The sequence below is a fragment of the Bos javanicus genome, chromosome 13, assembly GCF_032452875.1.
Source record: "Bos javanicus breed banteng chromosome 13, ARS-OSU_banteng_1.0, whole genome shotgun sequence".
Taxonomy (NCBI): Eukaryota; Metazoa; Chordata; class Mammalia; order Artiodactyla; family Bovidae; genus Bos; species Bos javanicus.
In genome coordinates, this window is record NC_083880.1 from 32,286,476 (window position 1) to 32,308,012 (window position 21,537).

At 40.1% G+C, this 21,537-nt stretch overlaps 1 protein-coding gene across 1 annotated transcript in view; it reads left to right on the forward strand.

Moving 5' to 3' along the window:
- The window catches only part of TMEM236 (transmembrane protein 236), a 47,364-nt gene extending 26,043 nt beyond the window's left edge, over positions 1-21,321 (forward strand). Inside the window, exon 4 of the mRNA XM_061436152.1 lies at positions 17,754-21,321. Coding sequence (XP_061292136.1) covers positions 17,754-18,334 — 581 coding nt within the window. The 3' untranslated portion in view covers positions 18,335-21,321. The remainder of the gene's footprint in view (positions 1-17,753) is intronic.
- The last annotated feature ends 216 nt before the right edge of the window (positions 21,322-21,537 follow it).

A 21,537-nucleotide genomic window follows, 5' to 3' on the forward strand; every position in this document is an offset into this window, starting at 1 on the left:
TGATGTGTCTAGCCCAGCAGAGGTTGGAGATAGAGTTAACTGCTGCTGGACGGCAGCTGAATAATATCAGTATGATGACCACAGACACTGTCCTTAGAAGACCCTGAGCATCGCACATGCCCAGACTCCTTGGCAACAGCCCTAGGCAGAAGAGAGGGACTATTATGGACTGGCTGCTCATGAGGACGAACACAGAGGGGCCACAGGGGGTTGTACCAGTCGGGTGGCAAGATGGTTTTGCTCCATGAGGTTTTGCTGCAGAGTCAGACGTGACTTGCTAGAAGTGAGATCAACAGGCTATTTGAGTGGAAAACATCATAGCCCTGCAGAGGAGGCGGTTTCCACTGTCACATCAGTAAGAGGTGCCAGGTATGATGTTGGCAGTGTAAGGTTTTCAAATAAATCTGCTCTCAGTGGCTGTGCTCCAGTTCCTTCTGTGTAGTCTCTTTAATACCCAGAGACTTGGACCAAGTGCTGCAGGCACTTCAGCAGCACAGATGATCATTTCTTCAAGTGAAATGCCTCCGTGTGCAATTTCACGCTCAAAGGATATGCAAGGTTTTAAGGCTGGCATATGTAATTTATTTAAAGTTCTCCAGGCACTTCTGATGCCCACCCTGATTGAGAGCCTTTGACCATAGAAAGTATCAGGAACTGAGACCAATAGCAAGTTAAAACCCAAGAGATAAAATCCAAATTCTGAAAGGAATTTCCATCTCAGATTTCTTTGAAATGGAACTTATCACTCCATAACCAAATGGCATGTTAGAGATGGGAAAAGAAATTTAAAAAAAAAAAAAAAGGACACTGCTTTTCTCTGAATAAAATGAATGGCATCTCAAGTTCCCCTTTGCTTCTTTTTAAGAAAAAGCTTATCACACAGTCTGAACCCGATGTGCTCACTGGTTTCCATAATGTGTTTTGCAATGTGGTTAGAGAGCACATAAGAGGAACACTGAGTCCGCAGCCATGCCAAGAAGGGGAGGAAGGCATTTCCTTTTATACTCTCCCTTTGCTGTTTAGAAGAAGGAAGTTTCAGAAAAGTATGTCAGCTCTAGGATTTTTTCCCCCCTTCTCAAGAAACAAGTAGCCATTTACCAGACTGGGGGTGAGAGAAGGGTAGAGTTTCTGATTTATAACTTCTAATGAAGCACCAGCTGTCAGGATTAGGTCAGCGCAGACCCGGCCAGAAATTAGACTGCCGTGGTCCCTGTGCCAAACAACATGGGGCATCAGGTGCTGTCAGGTCTGAGCTGACTCCCTTTGAGTAGGACAGCTTTACGTGAGCGTAGCAATTTGGTATTTAATTGTTATTTTTTTTCTCTAGGAAGGAAGTAAAATGTATGAACATTTTAAATATATAAAGTGCAGTTTTTGAGAATTGCAAGGTATTTTCAAAATAAACATTTTCAGGGTCTGGTAAGAGAAAGAGAACATAAAGAATTCAGCGGGCAATACTTTATTTTTTTTAACCTGACTTTATTTTATTATCTTTTTGGCCACAGGGCATGCGGAATCTTAGTTCCAGACCAGGGATGGAACCTATGCCCCCTGTGTGGAAGCAAATCCAGCATGCATTACTTTATAATAGCAACAAAAATTTAAGGCCCCAGCTAGAAATTAAAGGGATAGGTCATGGATTTTTGGTATCTAAATTTCCTTGCATAGGATTGAAGAGAGTGACAGGTTGTGGAGCTGATGGCCAGAGAGCCTTTTAAGTCGTGTATACTTTAGTAGTGGGACACCAGTTTGCTCAGACTCTGTTGTTGTTGAGAGTGGAGTGGGTGTTGTAAAGGCTGCTTCCTATGAACTCACAAACTCTTCTTGGAATCACTCATTGGCACATCTGCCCGTGCTCAGTCACTCCTGTCGCTGCTGGTGCTTGGGAGGCTTTGGAAAACCTTGAGTCCCCGCCACCTTCGCGGGGTCCTAGAGGCTGGGTGAGCTCACACCGCTCATGCGCATGCTCTGTGGTGGCCACGGTCGCTGGAAGGTACCCAGGCTGCACTGCCAGGAATTCCAAATGCCTTCCAAAGCTTCTCATCTTGCTTCAAGGGCTGTCTTTAGGACCCTGAGGCAGAGGGCTATCTGAGTGGTAGACCACTTGCAGGACTCGAAAGTTTTCCTGTGATGTGAGAGGATTGAGAACATGGGGGAGGTGGGGTCCCAGGGAGGGGTTATTATTCAGCCTCGCTTTGATAGTTGGGCTTCCTTCCCTTAGTGCAGATTTTTTTTCCCCCACCAGAATCCCCATGGTGCCCTCATGCTTATAGAACTCCGTATCAGGAGTTCCTCCTACCGTTTATACAGCAAATTTTTATAGAGGATCTGATGCATACCAGACACTCCACTAGGTGCTGAGGGTACAGTGGTGGGTGAAAGAGAGAGGTGGTGAAAGCAGACAGAGTCCCCTTTGCATGGAGCTCACCATTTAGTGGGGCTTCCGTGATGGCTGATTAGGTAAAGAATCCAACTGCCAATGCAGGAGACCGGGGTTCCAGCCCTGGGTCAGGAAGAGCCGCTGGTGGAGAAAATGGCAACCCACTCCAGTATTCTTGTCTGAAAAATTCCATGGACAGAGGAGCCTGTCTGGCTACAGTCCATGGGGTCGCAAAAAGTCAGATGTGGTTGAGCATGCACGCACAGTCTAGTGGGTGCAATAGCAGGTTTCTAAAACTATACTAACAAATACATATAGTTAAAGCTAAGTGTTCTGAAGGCAAGGAATCAGGCTCATTCCCACATGTGTCCATTTTTTGTCACCCAGAACGGTCTCAGGCTGGGTTTTTAGCTCTGGTCTATATCCAAGCACTTAACTAGTAGAGGAACATCAAACCATTTCAAAATCTAGGATTATTTAATATTTATTGTATATTAATGTGTATTATATGGCTTCCCAAGTGGTGCTAGTGGTAGAGAATCCTCCTGCCAATGCAGGAGATGCTAGAGGCTCAGGCTGGATCCCTGGGTTGGAAAAATCCTCTGGATTAGGAAATTGCAACCCATACCAATATTCTTTTTTTTTTTTTTCCTGCTTTTTATTTTTTTTTAATTTTATTTTATTTTTTAACTTTACAATATTTTATTGGTTTTGCCATATATCAACATGAATCCGCCACAGGTATACACGTGTTCCCCATCCTGAACCCTCCTCCCTCCTCCCTCCCCATACCATCCCTCTGGGTCATCCCAGTGCACCAGCCCCAAGCATCCAGTATTGTGCATTGAACCTGGACTGGCGACTCGTTTCATATATGATATTATACATGTTTCAATGCCATTCTCCCAAATCATCCAACCCTCTCCCTCTCCCACAGAGTCCAAAAGACTGTTCTATACATCAGTGTCTCTTTTGCTGTCTCGTATACAGGGTTATTGTTACCATCTTTCTAAATTCCATATATATGCATTAGTGTACTGTATTGGTGTTTTTCTTTCTGGCTTACTTCACTCTGTATAATAATGCCAGTATTCTTGCCTGGGAAATCCCTTGGACAGAGGAGCCTGGTGGGCTACAGTCAATGGGGTTGCAAAGAGCTGGACATGAATGAAAGCACACACAGACACACACGTGCACAGTGCATATTAATATATTATGTGTTTATTATGTTAATTATCAGCATAATTAATATAATTGACTTGCGACCCCATGGACTGCAGCCTACCAGGCTCCTCTGTCCATGGGATTTTCCAGGCAAGAGTACTGGAGTGGGGTACCATTGCCTTCTCCCTATTAACATAATTGACTATTACAGTGTATAATATATTATACTTAATATATATTAATTAAATGTAGAAAATAATTTTTCTATTTATATATTGTTAATTAAATTACATTCTCTGATCTAAACACCTATCAAAGAGAAGGACCAGAATATCTCAAATGAAAAACTGAAGATTAGAATATTAAGAAAGTTTTCACAATCTTAAAAAATGGGGTTTAAAAAAATCAATAATTTTATGTTTTTAGCAGCTCTTGTCCAGTGTTAGATGAGTCTATAGAGGGAAAGATGGCCTTTAAACTACCAAGCCTTCCTGCTGTGTCCTCAGACAAAAGAATTCTCTTAGAATTTCACATTGCCTAAAATTAAGAAATCATACATTTATTAATATTTCTTCTCAGATTTGTGCAGTGTCTAGCAGGGAACTGAAACTGAATTGAGGGTATTGAATTTACTGGATCCAATGCCTTTTTAAAAAAAGTTGTCACCATTATCTCACTTCTGAGAATGTATGCCCATGAGATTCTGCAGAACTGATGATGGGTTGAATTCATTATTATTATTATTTTATGAAAACTTGTATGCAGTTTTGAGCAGAAAGATAGTAGTATGCTGGCCAGTATTTAAACTCTCTCTCCTGGTTGAGGAGGGGTAAAAGTCCTTATGGATAGCATTTGCCAGCTTTTCTAGTGTGAATACTCTCATCATAATAAATTTCCAGATACCAAGGTGGTATCGCTGATCACTGATCACAGAATTGAGAAGCAGTACATACTACATGCTCTTGTCAGCTGGTGCAAGCTGTCTCTGCCTGCGTAGGGTATATCCATGCAGTAGTTTTTGGCTTTGTCACGTGCACAGGCAAATCTAAGAATGAAAGAATCAGGCTCTATAGTCTGACACTCTTGTCTCCAACTTTTTAACCTCTCCTGATATATGGGATGCTGGGTTGCAGTGTAACTATAACCAAAGTTGAACAAACTGTAATCACTGTTTACTGCATTCTATTTTCTATTTTCTTCTAATTCATTTGAAACAATAGATGATTTAGCAATGGCTACCCGTTACTTATTTAACACATAAGTAACTGTTTCTCTGTGTCAGACACTAATGCTTTACAAACACTGCTTCAATTCTTCATCATAATCACGCTGGGAGGTTGGTGCTGGGTTTCATCATTTATTACTTGGCAGTGGTAGTACTTGTCTTCCCAACCTCAGACATGCTTCTCAAAGGAGACTGTGTATAGACACAGATCAGTGAGTTTAGTCAGTTGCTGTTCAGTCCCTCTTTGAGACCCCATGGACTATAGCACGCCAGGCTTCCCTGTCCTTCACCATCTCCCAGAGTTTGTTCAAACTCATGCCCATTGAATTAATGATGCCATACAACCATCTCATCCTCTGTCTCCCCCTTCTCCCACCCTCAATCTTTCCCAGCATCAGGGTGTTTTCCAATGAGTCAGTTCTTCTCATCAGGTGGCCAGAGTATTGGAGCTTCAGCATTAGTCCTTCCAATGAATATTCAGGGTTGATTTCCTTTAGGATTGATGGGTTTGGAGAGGGTCAAAATAACAATGGTTATAATCTGTATTTTAAACACTTAGATATATTAAAGTGTTTATTTTAGATGCTGTATGTTTTATTTTTTATTCCCTTAAAGTACTATGACTAAAAGTTCTTTGTGTGTTTCATATATTTAAAAAAAATCTTCTGTAAGACTGTGGCTTTTCTTCTTTTCCAGATTTTTTTCCCCTCATCATGTTATATCTAAATTATTAGAATTTTGCTTTCTCTAGATCATTTTTGTCTCAGGGCAAAATTAACTTTGGAAATTGTTCATCAAGACCTATCATACTTTTTCTGACCAAGTCTTTAATTTCATCTTCTGGTTGCTGTGAGTTGAGTAACAATCCAATGGGGCATTGGCTGCCTTGACAGCCTCAACAGCCTCTTTACTGAATCCCCAAGTCATCTCTCCTGCCCTCCAATGTCCCCATCTTCAGTGAACTTAGAATCAAGTCCACAAACTTTATCATGCCCAATAAGCATGTGGTCTAATGGTTAGATGTTTGAGTTTCATGCTCCGTCCCTCTCCTTATTTGCTGTGTGACCCTGGAAACAATTCTTAGTCTCTCCCTACCTCAGTTTGTTTATCTTTAAAATGGAAAAATAGGAGACTTACCCAGTGGTCCAGGGGTTAAGACTCCCCCTTCCAATACAGGGGATGTGGGTTCAATCCCTGCTTGGGGCACTAAGATCCCACATGCCTCATGGCCAAAAACTATAAAACAGAAGTAATATTGTAACAAACTCAATAAAGACTTTAAAAATGGTACACATCAAAAAAAAATCTTTAAAGAAAATAAATTTAAAAATAAAATGGAAAATAGTAGTAGCTACATCATAGAGGCTTATTATTAATGAACCTTTGTTGATTTACAATATCGTGTTAGTTTCAAGTGTACAGCAAAGTGATTCAGTTATATATCAATATACTGATATGTATATATTCAAATTCTTTTCTGTTATGGCTTATTACAAGGTGTTGAATATAGTTCTCTGTGTTATACAGTAAATCCTTGTTGTTTGTCTGTTTTACATATAGTAGTATGTATCTGTTAATCCCATATACCTAATTTATCCCTCTCCCCACTGTCCCCTTTGGTAACCACATCATACAGTTTTTATAAGGATCAAGTGAATGGATGCATAGAAAGGGCTTAACACAGTTCCTCGTATATAGAAAACCCTGCATAAATCACAGCTTCTCTCCTCTTCTCTGTCTGCTTCCCCCTCATCACTCTTCTCTGTCTGCTTCCCCCTCATCACACTCTCCTTTCAGTTCATGTTAGCTGAAGGATCTTTTTCTCTTGGGGGGCTGTGCTGGGTCTTCGTGACAGCGTGCAGGCTTCTCTAGTTGTGGTGCACAGGCTTAGTGTACTGCATGTGCGGTCTTAATTCCCCGACTAGGGATTGAATCTGTGACCCTTGTGCCCTGCATTGGAAGGCGGATTCTTAACCATTGGACCATCAGGGAAGTCCCTTTAGCTGAAAGATATTTGCACCTGTTCTCTCTACCACCTGAAAAGTTCTTTCTCCATTCTTCACATAATTTATTCCCATGCATTCTTTAGGTCTGTGTTTAACTGTCAATCTTCCCTGGTGGCTCAGAAGGTAAAACATCTGCCTACAATGCGGGAGACCAGGGTTCAATCCCTGGGTCAGGAAGATCTCCTGGAGAAGGAAATGGCAACCCACTCCAATATTCTTGCCTGGAAAATCCCATGGACAGAGGAGCCTGGTAGGCTACAGTCCATGGGGTCACAAAGAGTCAGACACAACTGAGTGACTTCACTTTCACTTTAACTGTGACTTCGGAGATGAGCTGTGCTTGACTGCCAGTCTAATTCAGACTCCCTGGGGTAGTCTCTCATCACAGAACTTACCTTCCTTTGAGAGCCCTGCTACAGTTTATTCTTCTGTGCCTGTTGATGTGATGTCAGGAGACAGGGTGATGAAGGTGGGCACATTACCTGCTGCACTGTTCTCAAAACCCAGTCTAAGCTTGGAACAGCACTCTACAGTTTGTCTCATCACAGCAGACAGCTTGGTTGTCCAATTGATTCAGCCCTTAGCCAATATCAGGAGCAGTTTTGTGGCCGCACCATGTGGCGATCTTAGTTCCCTGACCAGGGATTGAGCCTGTGTCCCTTGCAGTAGAAGCATGGAGTCTTAACCACTGGACCATGAGGAGCAGTTTTGAAGCCGCTGTTTGCAGAGGCAGTATTGACGCCTCTTCCCTGCCAGTGGCATGACCTAGCACTTGCCTGCTGTTGGTACTTTATCCCAGCCCCCATTTTTCTTCAAAAATGCTGTTTTACCCCTAAGCTACACAGAATGAAATTTTGGAATGAATAAAAATATTGATTTCTTTTAAAAAGTGCAGTCCTAGTAGCAGCTTCATTCCTGCCTTGTTTTTAGCTGCCTTTTCTTGTGATCCTTCTCTCTCTCACTCTTTTTATTTAAGTAACTTTTCAGTTCAGTTCAGTCACTCAGTCATGTCCGACTCTTTGCAACCCCATGGACTATAGCACGCCAGGCCTCCCTGTCCATCACCAACTCCTGGAGCCTACTCAAACTCATGTCCATTGAGTCAGTGATGCCATCCAACCATCTCATCCTCTGTCCCCCACTTCTCCTGTCCTCAGTCTTTCCCAGCATCAGAGTCTTTTCCAGTGAGTTGGTTCTTCGCATCAAGTGGCCAAAGTATTGGAGTTTCAGCTTCAGCATCAGTCCTTCCAATGAATATTCATTGAAGTCTTCTTCAACACCACAGTTCAAAAGCATCAATTCTTTGGCACTCAGCTTTCTTTATATTCCATTCTCATATCCATACATCACTACTGGAAAAACCACAGTTTTGACTAGACAGACCTTTGTCACAAAGTAATGTCTATGCTTTTTAATATGCTGTCTAGGTTGGTCATAGCTTTTCTTCCAAGGAGCAAGCATCTTTTAATTTCATGGCTCCAGTCACCATCTGCAGTGATTTTGGAGCCCCAAAAGGTAAAGTCTGTCACTCTTTCCATTGTTTCCCCATCTATTTGCCATGAAGTGATGGGACCAGATGCCATGATCTTAGTTTTCTGAATGTTGAGCTTTAAGCCAACTTTTTCACTCTCCTCTTTCACTTTCATCAAGAAGCTCTTTAGTTCTTCTTCACTTTCTGCCATGGGGTGCTGTCATCTGCATGTCCGAGGTTATTGATATTTCTTCTGGCAATCTCGATTCCAGCTTGTGTTAGTTCCTAAAATAACATGAGTAGAGAAAATAAAGAAAATGAAGAGAAAAATAACTTTTTTGCTTTCTCTTTCTCTTTGCAAGAGGAATACATGCTCACTGTGGAAAATTCCTCCCTACTGATTTGTTATATTGTACTTACATTTTCCCTGGAAGTGATCAAAACAGTTTTGGGGTAAAAGTTAGAGATAGAAATACATCACTATAAAGAAATAATAAAGTAAAAGGGGTATGTTACTTAAACATTTTTCTGTTATCAAAATTGCATTTCTTTAATTATATAGCATGCACAGTGAGGACAAAAAGTTTTGGTGACTGGCTTTAGCTGTGGGGAACTGCACAGAATGGCTGCTATTTGTGCTTTTTACAGAGAATGTGAGCCTTTCAGGAAGTGAACAGACTGCTCTTTGTGTTTACATCTTTTACCGATTTTGCACAAATAAATATAGTTTCCCCCAAACAGAACCCTGACAATTAACAGCAACAATGAAAAGAATTTCAACTGCGAGTGGAAATTTTAAAAAATACTAATTTGGAGGGAAAGTGATCATGGAGCCTAAGGAAACAGTAACGAATACATGAAGGTTTACGTGACTAGGGGATAAATTTGCTGGTCTGTTCTAATGACCAGATGGTTTCTTGGCATCCTCAACTCTGCCCTCCCCTCTGAGAGGCCAGCAGAGCTTTCCAGCTCTTAGTTATAGTGTTTCTTACTTGGTAAGAGGACTAGTCCCCTAAGCTAGTCCCCAAATCTAAACTAGTCCCTAATGAGCTATGGAGAAATGGGAGGCTTCCAGGCCTGGTTTTACCAAATACACATGGATTAAAGCCTTCTTCTCATTTCATTAAAAATGAACCCTACCTAAAAATTCATTGCTCAAGACTTATGGACATGGCTGAGGTGTTGTGGGGGGAGATGAGGGTGGGAGGTATGGAGAGAGTAACATGGAAACATACATTACCATATGTAAAATAGATAGGCAATGGGAATTTGCTATGTGACTCTGGGGAACTCAAACTGGGGTTTGGTAACAGCCTAGAGGGGTGGGATGAGGGGGAAATGGGAGGGAGGTTCAAGTGTGAAGGGACATGGGTAAACCTATGGCTGATTCATACTGATGTTTGATAGAAACCAATGCAATACTATAAAGCAATTATCCTTCAATTAAAAATAAATAGATAAGAATTTATTGTTCAAACCAACAGCTCTTATCCTCAGATATTATGACCCTCACTGTTTAAAAACTGTTAATGTGTCACTTCTTAGATGGCACTTCCTGGCCTTGAAACAATGCTGAATTAGCAGTCATCCTCAAGAGCCTATATTATATGCTGTGTTCTTTATATTAACAAAGGAATTTGGGTTTTCACTTGAACACTTTTATCTACTAAGAGAGGTGAAGGAGTGTACTCTAAGACACAACACACTCTATTTTCTACATTGGTTTATTTTTTGGTAAAATAAGAGATACAATTGATGTAAGTAAGCATCTGAGTTTTAAAAGATGATTTTATGATTATTAAAATAATATCTTACAAAAAAGAGAAGTTAAAAAAATAAGTGTATTTTTCTCTCTTGAGTGTAATTTATCAAAATGATTCCTTACTCTGACTTCATTAAATATGATAATCTCTAGGTCCATTCATGTTGCTGCAAATGGCGTTATTTCATTTTTTTTTAACTTATTTTTATGGCTGAGTAGTATTCTATTGTCATATGGTCTCACTTATATGTGAAATCTAATTTTAAAAAATGACGCAGGGCTTCCTTGGTGGCTCAGTGGTAAAGAATCTGCCTGCTAATTCAGGAGACATGGGATCAGTCCTTCATCTGTAAAGATTCTACATGCCACGGAGCAACTAAGCCCATGCATCACAACTATCGAGCCTGTGCTCTAGAGTCCAGGAGCTGCAACTGTTGAGCCCACTACTGAAGCCTGCAAACCCTAGAGCCTGTGCTCTGCAACAAGAGAAGCCACTGCAGTGAGAAGCCCACTCACCACAACTAGAGAGTAGCCCCTGCCTGCCGCAACTAGAGAAAAGCCTGTGCGGCAACGAAGACCCAGCACGGCCAAAAATAACTAAATGAAATTATTTTTTAAATGACAGAGATGAACTTATTACAGAACAGAAACAGACTCACAGATTTCGAAATCAGACTTATGGTTACCAAAGGGGAAACATAGCAGGAAGGGATAAATTAGGAAATTGAGATTTACATGTGCATACTACTATATATAAAATAGATAACTAAAAAGGACCTACTGTAATAGCACAGGGAACTCTATTCAATATTTTGTAATAACTTATATGGGAAAGAATCTGAAAAAGAGGAGCCTGGCAGACCATAGTCCATGGGGTCACAAGAGTCGGACACGAATGAGGACTCAGTCAATCACCATAAGTTCAGTTCAGTTCAGTGGCTCAGTCGTGTCTGACTCTTTGTGAACCCATGGACTGCAGCATGCCAGGCCTCCCTGTCCATCACCAACTCCCGGAGTTTACCCAAACTCACATCCATTGAGTCAGTGATGCCATCCAACCATCCCATCCTTTGTCATCCCCCGCTCCTCCTGCCCTCAATCTTTCCCAGCATCAGGGTCTTTTCAGATGAGTCAGCTCTTCATATCAGGTGGCCAAAGGACTGGAGTTTCAGCTTCAACATCAATCCTTCCAATGAACACCCAGGACTGATCTGCTTTAAAATGGACTGGTTGGATCTCCTTGCGGTCCAAGGGACTCTCAAGAGTCTTCTCCAACACCACAGTTCAAAAGCATCAATTCTTCTGTGCTCAGCTTTCTTTATAGTCCAACTCTTACATCCATACATAATTACTGGAAAAACTATAGCCTTGACTAGATGGACTTTGGTAACAAAGTAATGTCTCTGCTTTTTAATATCCTGTCTAGGTTGGTCATAACTTTCCTGCCAAGGAGTAAGTGTCTTTTAATTTCATGGCTGCAATCACCATCTGCAGTGATTTTGGAGCCCCAAAAATTAAAGTTAGCCACTGTTTCCACTGTTTCCCCATCTATTTGCCATGAAATTATGGGACTGGATGACATGATCTTAGTTTTCTGAATGTTGAGCTTTAAGCCAACTTTTCACTCTCCTCTTTCACTTTCATCAAGAGGCTCTTTAGTTCTTCTTCACTTTCTGCCATAAGAGTGGTATCATCTGCATATCTGAGGTTATTGATATTTCTCCCAGCAATCTTGATTCCAGCTTGTGCTTCTTCCAGCCCAGCGTTTCTCATGAGGTACTCTGCATATAAGCTAAATAAGCAGGGTAACAATATACAGCCTTGACGTACTCCCTTCCCAATTTGGAACCAGTCTGTTGTTCCATGTCCAGTTCTAACTGTTGCTTCCTGACATGAATACAGGTTTCTCAAGAGGCAGATCAGGTGGTCTGGTATCCCCATCTCTTTCAAAATTTTCCACAGTTTATTGTGATCCACACAGTCAAAGGCTTTGGCATAGTCAATAAAGCAGAAGTAGATGTTTTTCTGGAACTCTCTTGCTTTTTCGATGATCCAGCCGATGTTGGCAATTTGATGTCTGGTTCCTCTGCCTTTTCTAAAACCAGCTTGAACATCTGGAAGTTCATGGTTCACGTATTGCTGAAGCCTGACTTAAAGAATTTTGAGCATTACTTTACTAGCGTGTGAGATGAGTGCAATTGTGTGGTAGTTTGAGCATTCTTTGGCATTACCTTTCTTTGAGATTGGAATGAAAATTTTCCAGTCCTGTGCCCACTGCGGAGTTTTCCAAATTTGCTGACATACTGAGTGCAGCACTTTCACAGCATCATCTTTTAGGATTTGGAACAGCTCAACTGGAATTCCATCACCTCCACTAGCTTTGTAGTGATGCTTCCTAAGGCCCACTTGACTTCACATTCCAGGATGTCTGGCTCTAGGTGAGTGATCACACCATCGTGATTATCTGGGTCATGAAGATCTTTTTTGTACAGTTCTGTGTATTGTTGCCACCTCTTCTTAATATCTTCTGCATCTGTTAGGTCCATACCATTTCTGTCCTTTCTTGAGCCCATCTTTGCATGAAATATTCCCTTGGTATCTCTAATTTTCTTGAAGAGATCTCTAGTCTTTCCCATTCTATTGTTTTCCTCTATTTCTTTGCATTGATTGCAGAGGAAGGCTTTCTTATCTCTCCTTGCTATTCTTTGGAATTCTGCATTCAAATGGGTATATCTTTCCTTTTCTCCTTTGCTTTTTACTTCTCTTCTTTTCACAGCTATTTGTAAGGCCTCCTCAGACAGCCATTTTGCCTTTTTGCATTTCTTTTTCTTGATGGTCTTGATCTCTGTCTCCTGTACAATGTCATGAACCTCAGTCCATAGTTCATCAGGCACTCTATCTATCAGTCTAGTCCCTTAAATCTATTTCTCACTTCCACTGTTTAATCATAAGGAATTTGATTTATATCATACCTGAATGGTCTAGTGGTTCCCACCCTTTCTTCAATTTAAGTCTGAATTTGGCAATAAGGAGTTTGTGATTTGAGCCACAGTCAGCTCCTGGTCTTGTTTTTGCTGACTGTATAGAGCTTCTCCATCTTTGGCTGCAAAGACTATAATCAATCTGATTTTGGTGTTGACCATCTGGTGATGTCCATGTGTAGAATCTTTTCTTGTGTTGTTGGAAGAGGGTGTTTGCTATGACCAGTGCATTTTCTTGGCAAAACTCTATTAGCCTTTGCCATGCTTCATTCTGTACTCCAAGGCCGAATTTGCCTGTTACTCCAGGCATTTCTTGACTTCCTACTTTTGCATTCCAGTCCCCTATAATGAAAAGGACATCTCTTTTGGGTGTTAGTTCTAAAAGGTCTTGTAGGTCTTCATAGAACCATTCAACTTCAGCTTCTTCACCTTACTGGTCAGTGCATAGACTTGGATTACCGTGATATTGAATGGTTTGCCTTGGAAACAAACAGAGATCCTTCTATCATTTTTCAGATTGCATCCAAGTACTGCATTTTGGACTCTTTTGTTGACTATGGTGGCTACTCCATTTCTTCTGAGGGATTCTTGCCCACAGTAGTAGATAAAATGGTCATCTGAGTTAAATTCACCCATTCCAGTCCATCTTAGTTTGCTGATTCCTGGAATGTCGAGGTTCACTCTTGCCATCTGCTATTTGACCACTTCCAATATGCCTTGATTCATGGACCTAAAATTTCAGATTCCTATGCAATATTGCTCTTTACAGCATTGGACCTTGCTTCTATCACCAGTCACATCCACAACTGGGTGTTGTTTTTGCTTTGGCTCCATCCCTTCATTCTTTCTCGAGTCATTTCTCCACAGATCTCCGGGAGCATATTGGGCACCTACCAACCTGGGGAGTTCATCTTTCAGTGTCCTATCTTTTTGCCTTTTCACAGTGTTCATGGTGTTCTCAAGGCAAGAATACTGAAGTGGTTTACTGTTCCCTTCTCTAGTGGACCACATTCTGTCAGACCTCTCCACCATGACCCGCCCGTCTTGTGTGGCCTCACACGACATGGCCTAGTTTCATTGAGTTAGACAAGCTGTGGTCCGTGTGATCAGATTGGCTAGTTGTCTGTGATTGTGGTTTCAGTCTGTCTGCCCTCTGATGCCCTCTTTCAGTGCCTACTGTGTTACTTGAGTTTCTCTTACCTTGAATGTGGGGTATCTCTTCACAGTTGCTCCAGCAAAGCACAGCCGCTGCTCCTTACCTTGCATGTAGGGTAGCTCCTCTCGGCTGTCGCCCCTGACCTTGGATGCAGGGTAGCTCAATCACCATATATGTATATATATATATGAATCACTTTGCTATGCACGTGAAACTAACATAACATTATAAGTCAACTATATTCTAATAAAAAAAACGATTCTTACTCATGCTACTGTGACATCTTAAATACATCTTAAGTTTGATAAGGAAGTTTCTAAGGGTCATGAGTCCTAACACTTATGAATAATTCATACCAGAAGGAAGTAATATCTCAAAAATTTATTTTTTAAATTAATAAATGTACTCAATTCACACTTACAATTTTAAAATAATTGTATAGAAAGAAAACTGAAGTATGTTCTTTAAACAACTCCTACTTATAGTCATCAAGCCCTTTGTTAGTCATTAATCATAATAACTTATTTGTTTTAAAATGTTTTCACTTCTGCTCAGTACATTTCAACAAATTTTATTGCCTTTGTGTCTTTAACCTTTAGAGTTATTCCGTCTAATGACTCTCTTTAAATTTTATCTTATCAAGGAATGTGACAGCTCAGCATGTTGTTGGCTGAGTAAACTGTGTCAAGAGCTGAGAAGTTCTTAGCAGTGAAAATGGTGCCTAAGTGGTTAAATGTTTGGAAAATAATGTTCTGTTTCTTTCATAGAAAAGTCCTATCATCAGCAGTAAGTTCTGAGATCTGAGATTCCTTCATAATCACAACCTTAATACCCATGTGTGTATGGAGAGACACACATATTCACTTTCTCTCTCTCTCTCTCACACACACACACACACACACACACACACACACTTTTGTGATGCTGACGAGGAACACCCTATTCATTCAGATGACTGACCTGTTGATCAGCCACAGCTTCATGGTCACAAATGAGATACTTGTCTAAACAATCATACTGACTAGTTCAAAAATTTTGGGGGAAAGAACAGCTTAAAAATCTTGAGTTCAGAATGTTACCTGCCGGGGTCCAGCCCCGGCTGATCCAGGGTATTCAAAGCGGGGACGGCATCGGCGACTTATTTAAATATTAATTAGAGATATAAAGAGTAATAGAATGAGGATAGCTCAGCAGGAAAATTCAGTGGAGAAAAGAGGCTGAGTAGCTTGGTTTACGCGGGAGACCAATAAAACTTCAAGACAAGAAGTTTGCACACTTACGTAGGCCGCAGGCGTCCTTCCGTTCTCCCGAAGGAGAGGAGACACTGAGGCCTCCCCGGTCAGATCTTAGAAGCCCAGGCATAATTAGTAAGCATGGCGGGTTCCACGCTCCAGATGGAGACTGAGCCAGAGTTTGAGAGAGAGAGAGACATGGGGAGACCAGTCTTTCGAGGAACTGATCTCAATTCTTTATTTTCCAGGGTCTGTTTTTATACACTGAGGTGTTATACAAAAGTCATGTGGGGACAGCAGTCCTGACTTTTATTAAATTCAGGTGCTTCATACAAATGTATACAGAGGTCTTAGGGGTGTTACATCATCTTCTGGCCAGGGGGCCTGCTGACAATCTATGACCCTCTCCTTGTGACAGCGGTCAGTCAACACTTATTTCTCCAGGGGTGATTATTAAAACAGACGCCACCCAAATAAAGTTACATTCCTATAGGGTGAGGGTGTAGTGGGTTTTAGTTAAGGAAAGAATTTACTTGGCCTAAGGTCTAACGTGATTTATATCAAAGGTTAATACTTATTTCTTCTATATATTCATTAATGTGTGTAAGGGCAGGGGATGTGGAGACTTAGCAGTAAACATTGGCTCAACAAATGAAAAACCCTTCACTAATACAATTTCTAATCAGCCCACTATACTTATACTAATAGTTTTCTAACTTCTCTAAAGAACCTGTTTTTAGAAGGTTTAAAGCATTTCGTGCCTCTCATGGTTGGGAGGCTGTGAGCAATCACATGTGGCCGGACAAGCCTGTCAGGCAGGCTAGAGAACCTTCAGAGGAGTTTGTAGGTTGAAACACTCCTGTCACACCCAGGAATTATTATTAACTGGAGCTCTAAGTTAACTCCTTCTCTGAAAGAGGTGGTGGGGGACAGCCCCCCGTAAAGTCAGAGGTGTAGGTGAGAGCACAAAGTAGTAAAGTAGGCAGGCTCTGGTTATGGGGGTAGATGCTCGAGAATTTCCAGGGGGTCTCCTGAGGCTCGATCCCGCCTTTGCGTATGTCAAGCCTCCTTCCTCATGACCTTTGCCATGGGCGGAGTGCCTCACGCTGGCCCCCAACAGTTACCCTTCACTAAAACTCTCTCATGCTCAAAAAAAGACCCTCTTAGCACCAAACTCTAAACCTGGAGATCTGGGTTGTAGTCATTCCTGTAGGCTTCTTATAAAGTGATGAGACTGAACCATTGAACTTTTGAGTCATTTGATTTTATGATATGTGTATGGTTTATAATTAGCACTTGATGTATTGCCTCTAGAAAGTGATAAAGTTAAGAGATTGTCAATTGGGGTCAGACAAGTCTGGGTATGAATTCCCACTCTGCTCATTCCTAACTGTGTATTTGAATTCAGGTGTCTTTTTCTCTCTTAGACTCCAGTTTCCATATTTATCCACTGGGATAGTAATCCCTATTTCTCAACTTTTTCCTGAGGATTAAATGAGTCAATGTGTGAAAGTGTTTACTTAGCTCAGTAATCAGTAATGGGTATTATTTTGAAACGGTAAGAATGACTTAGGATCCATACCTCAGGACATGCAAAGACATAAAGAGCATTCTCTGCTTCTACATTTTTTGGCACTGTGCTATCCATTGCTATCTTGAAGTTCTATGTGTGACACAGACCTCAAATAAGAGATTACTCATATTTCATTTTCAAGTTTAAATAAAAATTTCACTTTAAATAAAAATTTAAGAATTTTATGTTTAAATAAATTTTGAAATTTAAAATGTTTAAATTTTAAACAAATTGAAGGAAAAGTTAAATTTTATTTAAAATTTAAAAATTTAAATAAAGCATTTAAAAGTTAAATTTTATTTAAAATTTAAAAATTTAAATAAAGCATTTAAAATTTAAATTTATTTCTAAATTTATTTATTTGACTGCACCAAATATAAATAAGGTAATATTTATTTATTTATTTTATAATATTTATTCTTTTATTTGTTTATTGGAGAAGGAAATGGCAACCCACTCCAGTATTCATGCCTGGAAAATCCCATGGATGGAGGAGCCTGGTGGGCTACACCCCCTGGGGTCACAAAGAGTCAGACACAATTGAGCCAGTAACACACACAGTCACTTATTTATTGGGTTGCAGCCTGTGGGCCCTTCCGTCTTCCTTGCAGCTGAGCCTGACCTTTTGGTTGCAGCCTGTAGATCTAGTTCCCTGACCAGGGATCAAACCCAAGCCCCTGCATTCAGAGCATGGAATCTTAGCCACTGGATCACCAGGGAAATCCCTGTAAGTTTAAATAAAATTGAATGAAAAGTTACATTTTAATAAAAATTTAAAATTTAAATAAATCAATTTGTTGCAGGTAATGAAGACAGGCACATCCATACGACCAATTTGCAACAAATAAGAACTGTGACATGTGAAGCGAAGCAAAATGAAGAAAACCCGACTCGCCCACAGCCAGCCAACAGGACCCACTTGTCGCGGCCACTAGGAGGCGCCACAGGGAACTCCTCTCCTGAGCTGGAGGGACCCCAGGATCCCACCTTTGAGTGGGGAATCCTGAGAACGCTGTCCCAGCAGGACGTGCGTGCAGAGATCTTCCTCGGGAGCTTTCCGCTGTGGGCTGACACCATAGAAATGGTGCGGGTGGCCGGACACCCCAGGGTGTACAAGTCAGGCTGGGTGTACGCGGTCTACATCTTCAGTTACATTTCTCTTCTTCGAATGATATTCACTCCCCGGAACCCGCTTCTGAATTCCTTTGCCATCCTTCTCCAGGATCTACCTTTTATCTTTGTTAGACTGAGTTTAATCATAGGCCTGGGAACAATCACACCCGTATTGGGTCTTTTTAAAAATGTGCTGGTGACTCTGTCTTATGTTTACTTCAATTTCTTAACAAGATTCAGGATGTTCTCTACCTTTGAGAGATCTTTTTAAAGAGAAAATGTCCTAGAGTCAAACCTCTTTTTTATGCACATGCATATATTTGTGATCTTTTTGGGGGGCAGGCATACGTTACTTTGTGCTCTAGGTAGAAATGAAGAAATAGATGCTAGAGAAAAAACTATTTTTAAAAACTATAACATGTCAATTTTTTAAATGTATGCAAATGGTGCTAAATGTAAGCAAAGTTGTAGTCTAATAAGTTGGTTCCCCTCGATTTGTAGAAAATGTCAGTAGTTAATTTTGTTACGTATTCTGCATTTTTTCTAAAAGTACCCTTCAGTAAAGCATCTTAAAAAATGAGAACATAAAAAAAAAAAAAAAAAAAGAGAACATGTCTTCCTGCTAAGTTAGTCCAAGAATGAGATTTTTTTACTGTTGACAGAAAGGGCATTACAAGAATTTGTTAAAATTAATTTTAGGAAATAAGCCTGTTATTATTAAATAAGTTTAGATTCTATCAATACTTTTAACAAATGGACCCTGAGGGATAGGATGGGGAGGGAGGTGGAAGGGGAATTCAGGACTGGGGACACATGCACACCCATGGCTGATTCATGTATTTAAAAAAAAAAATTGAATTGTTTAAGAGTCTCCTTCAGACATGTAATTATGTTCTTTATTCCACTGTGGCAAGAGATTTTTATGTAGTCAGTTGATTTCAGCAGAGAAAGCAATTTAATTTCACAGACATTTGACTCAATCTAATGTAATGAAGTTAAGGTAAGATATAGATAAACTTTTATAACAGGAAGCCATTAATTGAAGAGGGAAATTTCAAAGTAAAAGAATATTTATTTGTGGAATTTGATACCATCATGAAAGCAAGGTGCAAGCCCTGTTTAAAGTTAGAAGTTCAACTTACAAATATAACAGCAAGTGCATTAGTGTTTTTTGTGATAATATATAATAGTTATCTTGACATTAAATAATTAAATATGGAATTATGTGATTTGATTTCATATGTTGGGATACCCTCAGATATACATAGCAGGGGCTCTCCACTCTATATAAATTTACCGATGCTACAGAGATTTCTGAGAGTCTTACATGTGCAGAGTAATGTTTTACACAGGCAGTCTCTTCAGTGATCTTCGGTAACAAATAGCTTAAAGAATGAATAACTGATTTTACTGCCATTCCAACTCTCCACCAAATCCTCCAGTCTCACTCTCCCCCTAGGCTTTATGGTTTTTCCTTATACTTAAGATAAGGTCTATTCACAGTTGCTAAAAGCTTAACTTCTGGTTTTATGACTTGGGGCAAACATCCAAAAGTGAGTATATTACTGGTACTTTAATAAGGTTAGTAGTGTTAGTTGCTCAGTCCTGTGTGACTCTTTGCAATCCCATGAACTGTAGTCTGCCAGGCTCCTCTTTCCATGGGATTCTCCAGGCAAGAATACTGGAGTGGATTGCCATTCCCTTCTCCAGGGGATTTTCCCAACACAGGTCTCCTGCACTGCAGGCAGATTCTTTACTGTTTGAGCTACAAATAAGGTTAAATAGTACTTTATAGGTCTGAGAGGATTAACTAGATAGGGAGTGTTTTCATTGTATTGTCTGGCTAACTATAATAACTGATAAATGCTAAGACTTTTAATTGGATCAAATCCCTACAGAGAAACAGGTAGCTTAATGCATTGTTTTAATTTTCCTATTTTTTTCTTTTCTGTGTCTTTGCTTACTCTCTGGGAATAATAATTTAAACCATACACTTGTGAAAAATAATATATGAAATCTTCAGGTTACCTCAGACTATAATTTTTCATCAAATAGTGTTATGTTTAGAAGTGAGTAATCTACTGAATATAGAGATTAAAGTTGATGTAAGCGGACTTCCCTGGTGGTCCTGTGGCTAAGACTCCATGCTCCCACGTGCAGGCTACTAGATTCAATCCCCAGTCAGGGAGCTAGATCCTGCATGCTGCAACTAAAGACCTGGCAGAGCCAAATAAATAAATGTTTTTTGAAAAAGGTTAAAATTTTAAAGGACTTAAACTTGATGTAGGTATTAATTCATCAGACATCAAAGTGTCCCTCTTATGAGTTCTTTCAGAACCCTAACTATAGCACTTTTAAAGACTTTCATTGGGTGTTTGCTTTTCTGAGTTCCTCATTAATCTTTAAATTCCTTAAAGAAAGGCCTGAGCATATCTTGTTTAACAATGCGTTTTATCTTCCTCTGTCAATCCCATAGAAACTTATAATGCTTATAACTCTAAAACCAGATTATCATACAAATAATTTATTTCAATTTATACCTGATTATTTTTTATTAAGAAGAATATATAACTATGTGCTGCTGCTAAGTCGCTTCAGTCATGTCCGACTCTGTGCGACCCCATAGACGGCAGCCCACCAGGCTCCCCCGTCCCTGGGATTCTCCAGGCAAGAACACTGGAGTGGGTTGCCATGTCCTTCTCCAATGCATGAAAGTGAAAAGTGAAAGTGAAGTCGCTCAGTCGTGTCCGACTCTTAACGACCCCATGGACTGCAGCCCACCAGACTCCTCTGTCCATTGTATTTTCCAGGCAAGAGTACTGGAGTGGGGTGCCATTGCCTTCTCTGATATAACTATGTAGTTGATTGTAATATTCCTAAATATGAAAATATTTTATGTACATTTATATTTACCTTTGTATTGGAATTTATACAGTGAACAACGCTCAGATAATTTGGGAAGTATTACTTATTGGAGTTTAGAATGCATTTTGCACCTAATATTTGAACATGAATGTGCCTGATATTTTGGAGAGTCACAACACTGTATAAATAATGAAGGCATGTACAAAAGACTCCATGTAGGAGGAAAATTACAGAGTACCTAATGTAATTTAATAGTTTTAAGGGTATGCGCGTGTTTATAAACTTTGTCTATGGTATTTAACAGGCATTGCAGCAAATTATGCTAATAAAGCATTGGTTGTTATACACTCTGTGATTAAAAGTTATGCTATTAAAATTACATTGCAATTCTCATTGTTTCTAATGGTTTTTTTTAAGACCCGTGCAGCTTTTGTGTCCTTATAAAAAGTTATAAACGTTACATATAGGTTAAAAGAAAATGGATGGAGAAAAATATACCATGCTAACACTAATCATGGTATATTTTTCTCCATCCAAGGGAGGCTTTACAAATAGCTGTGAAAAGAAGAAAAGTGAAAAGCAAAGGAGAAAGGGAAAGATATAAACATC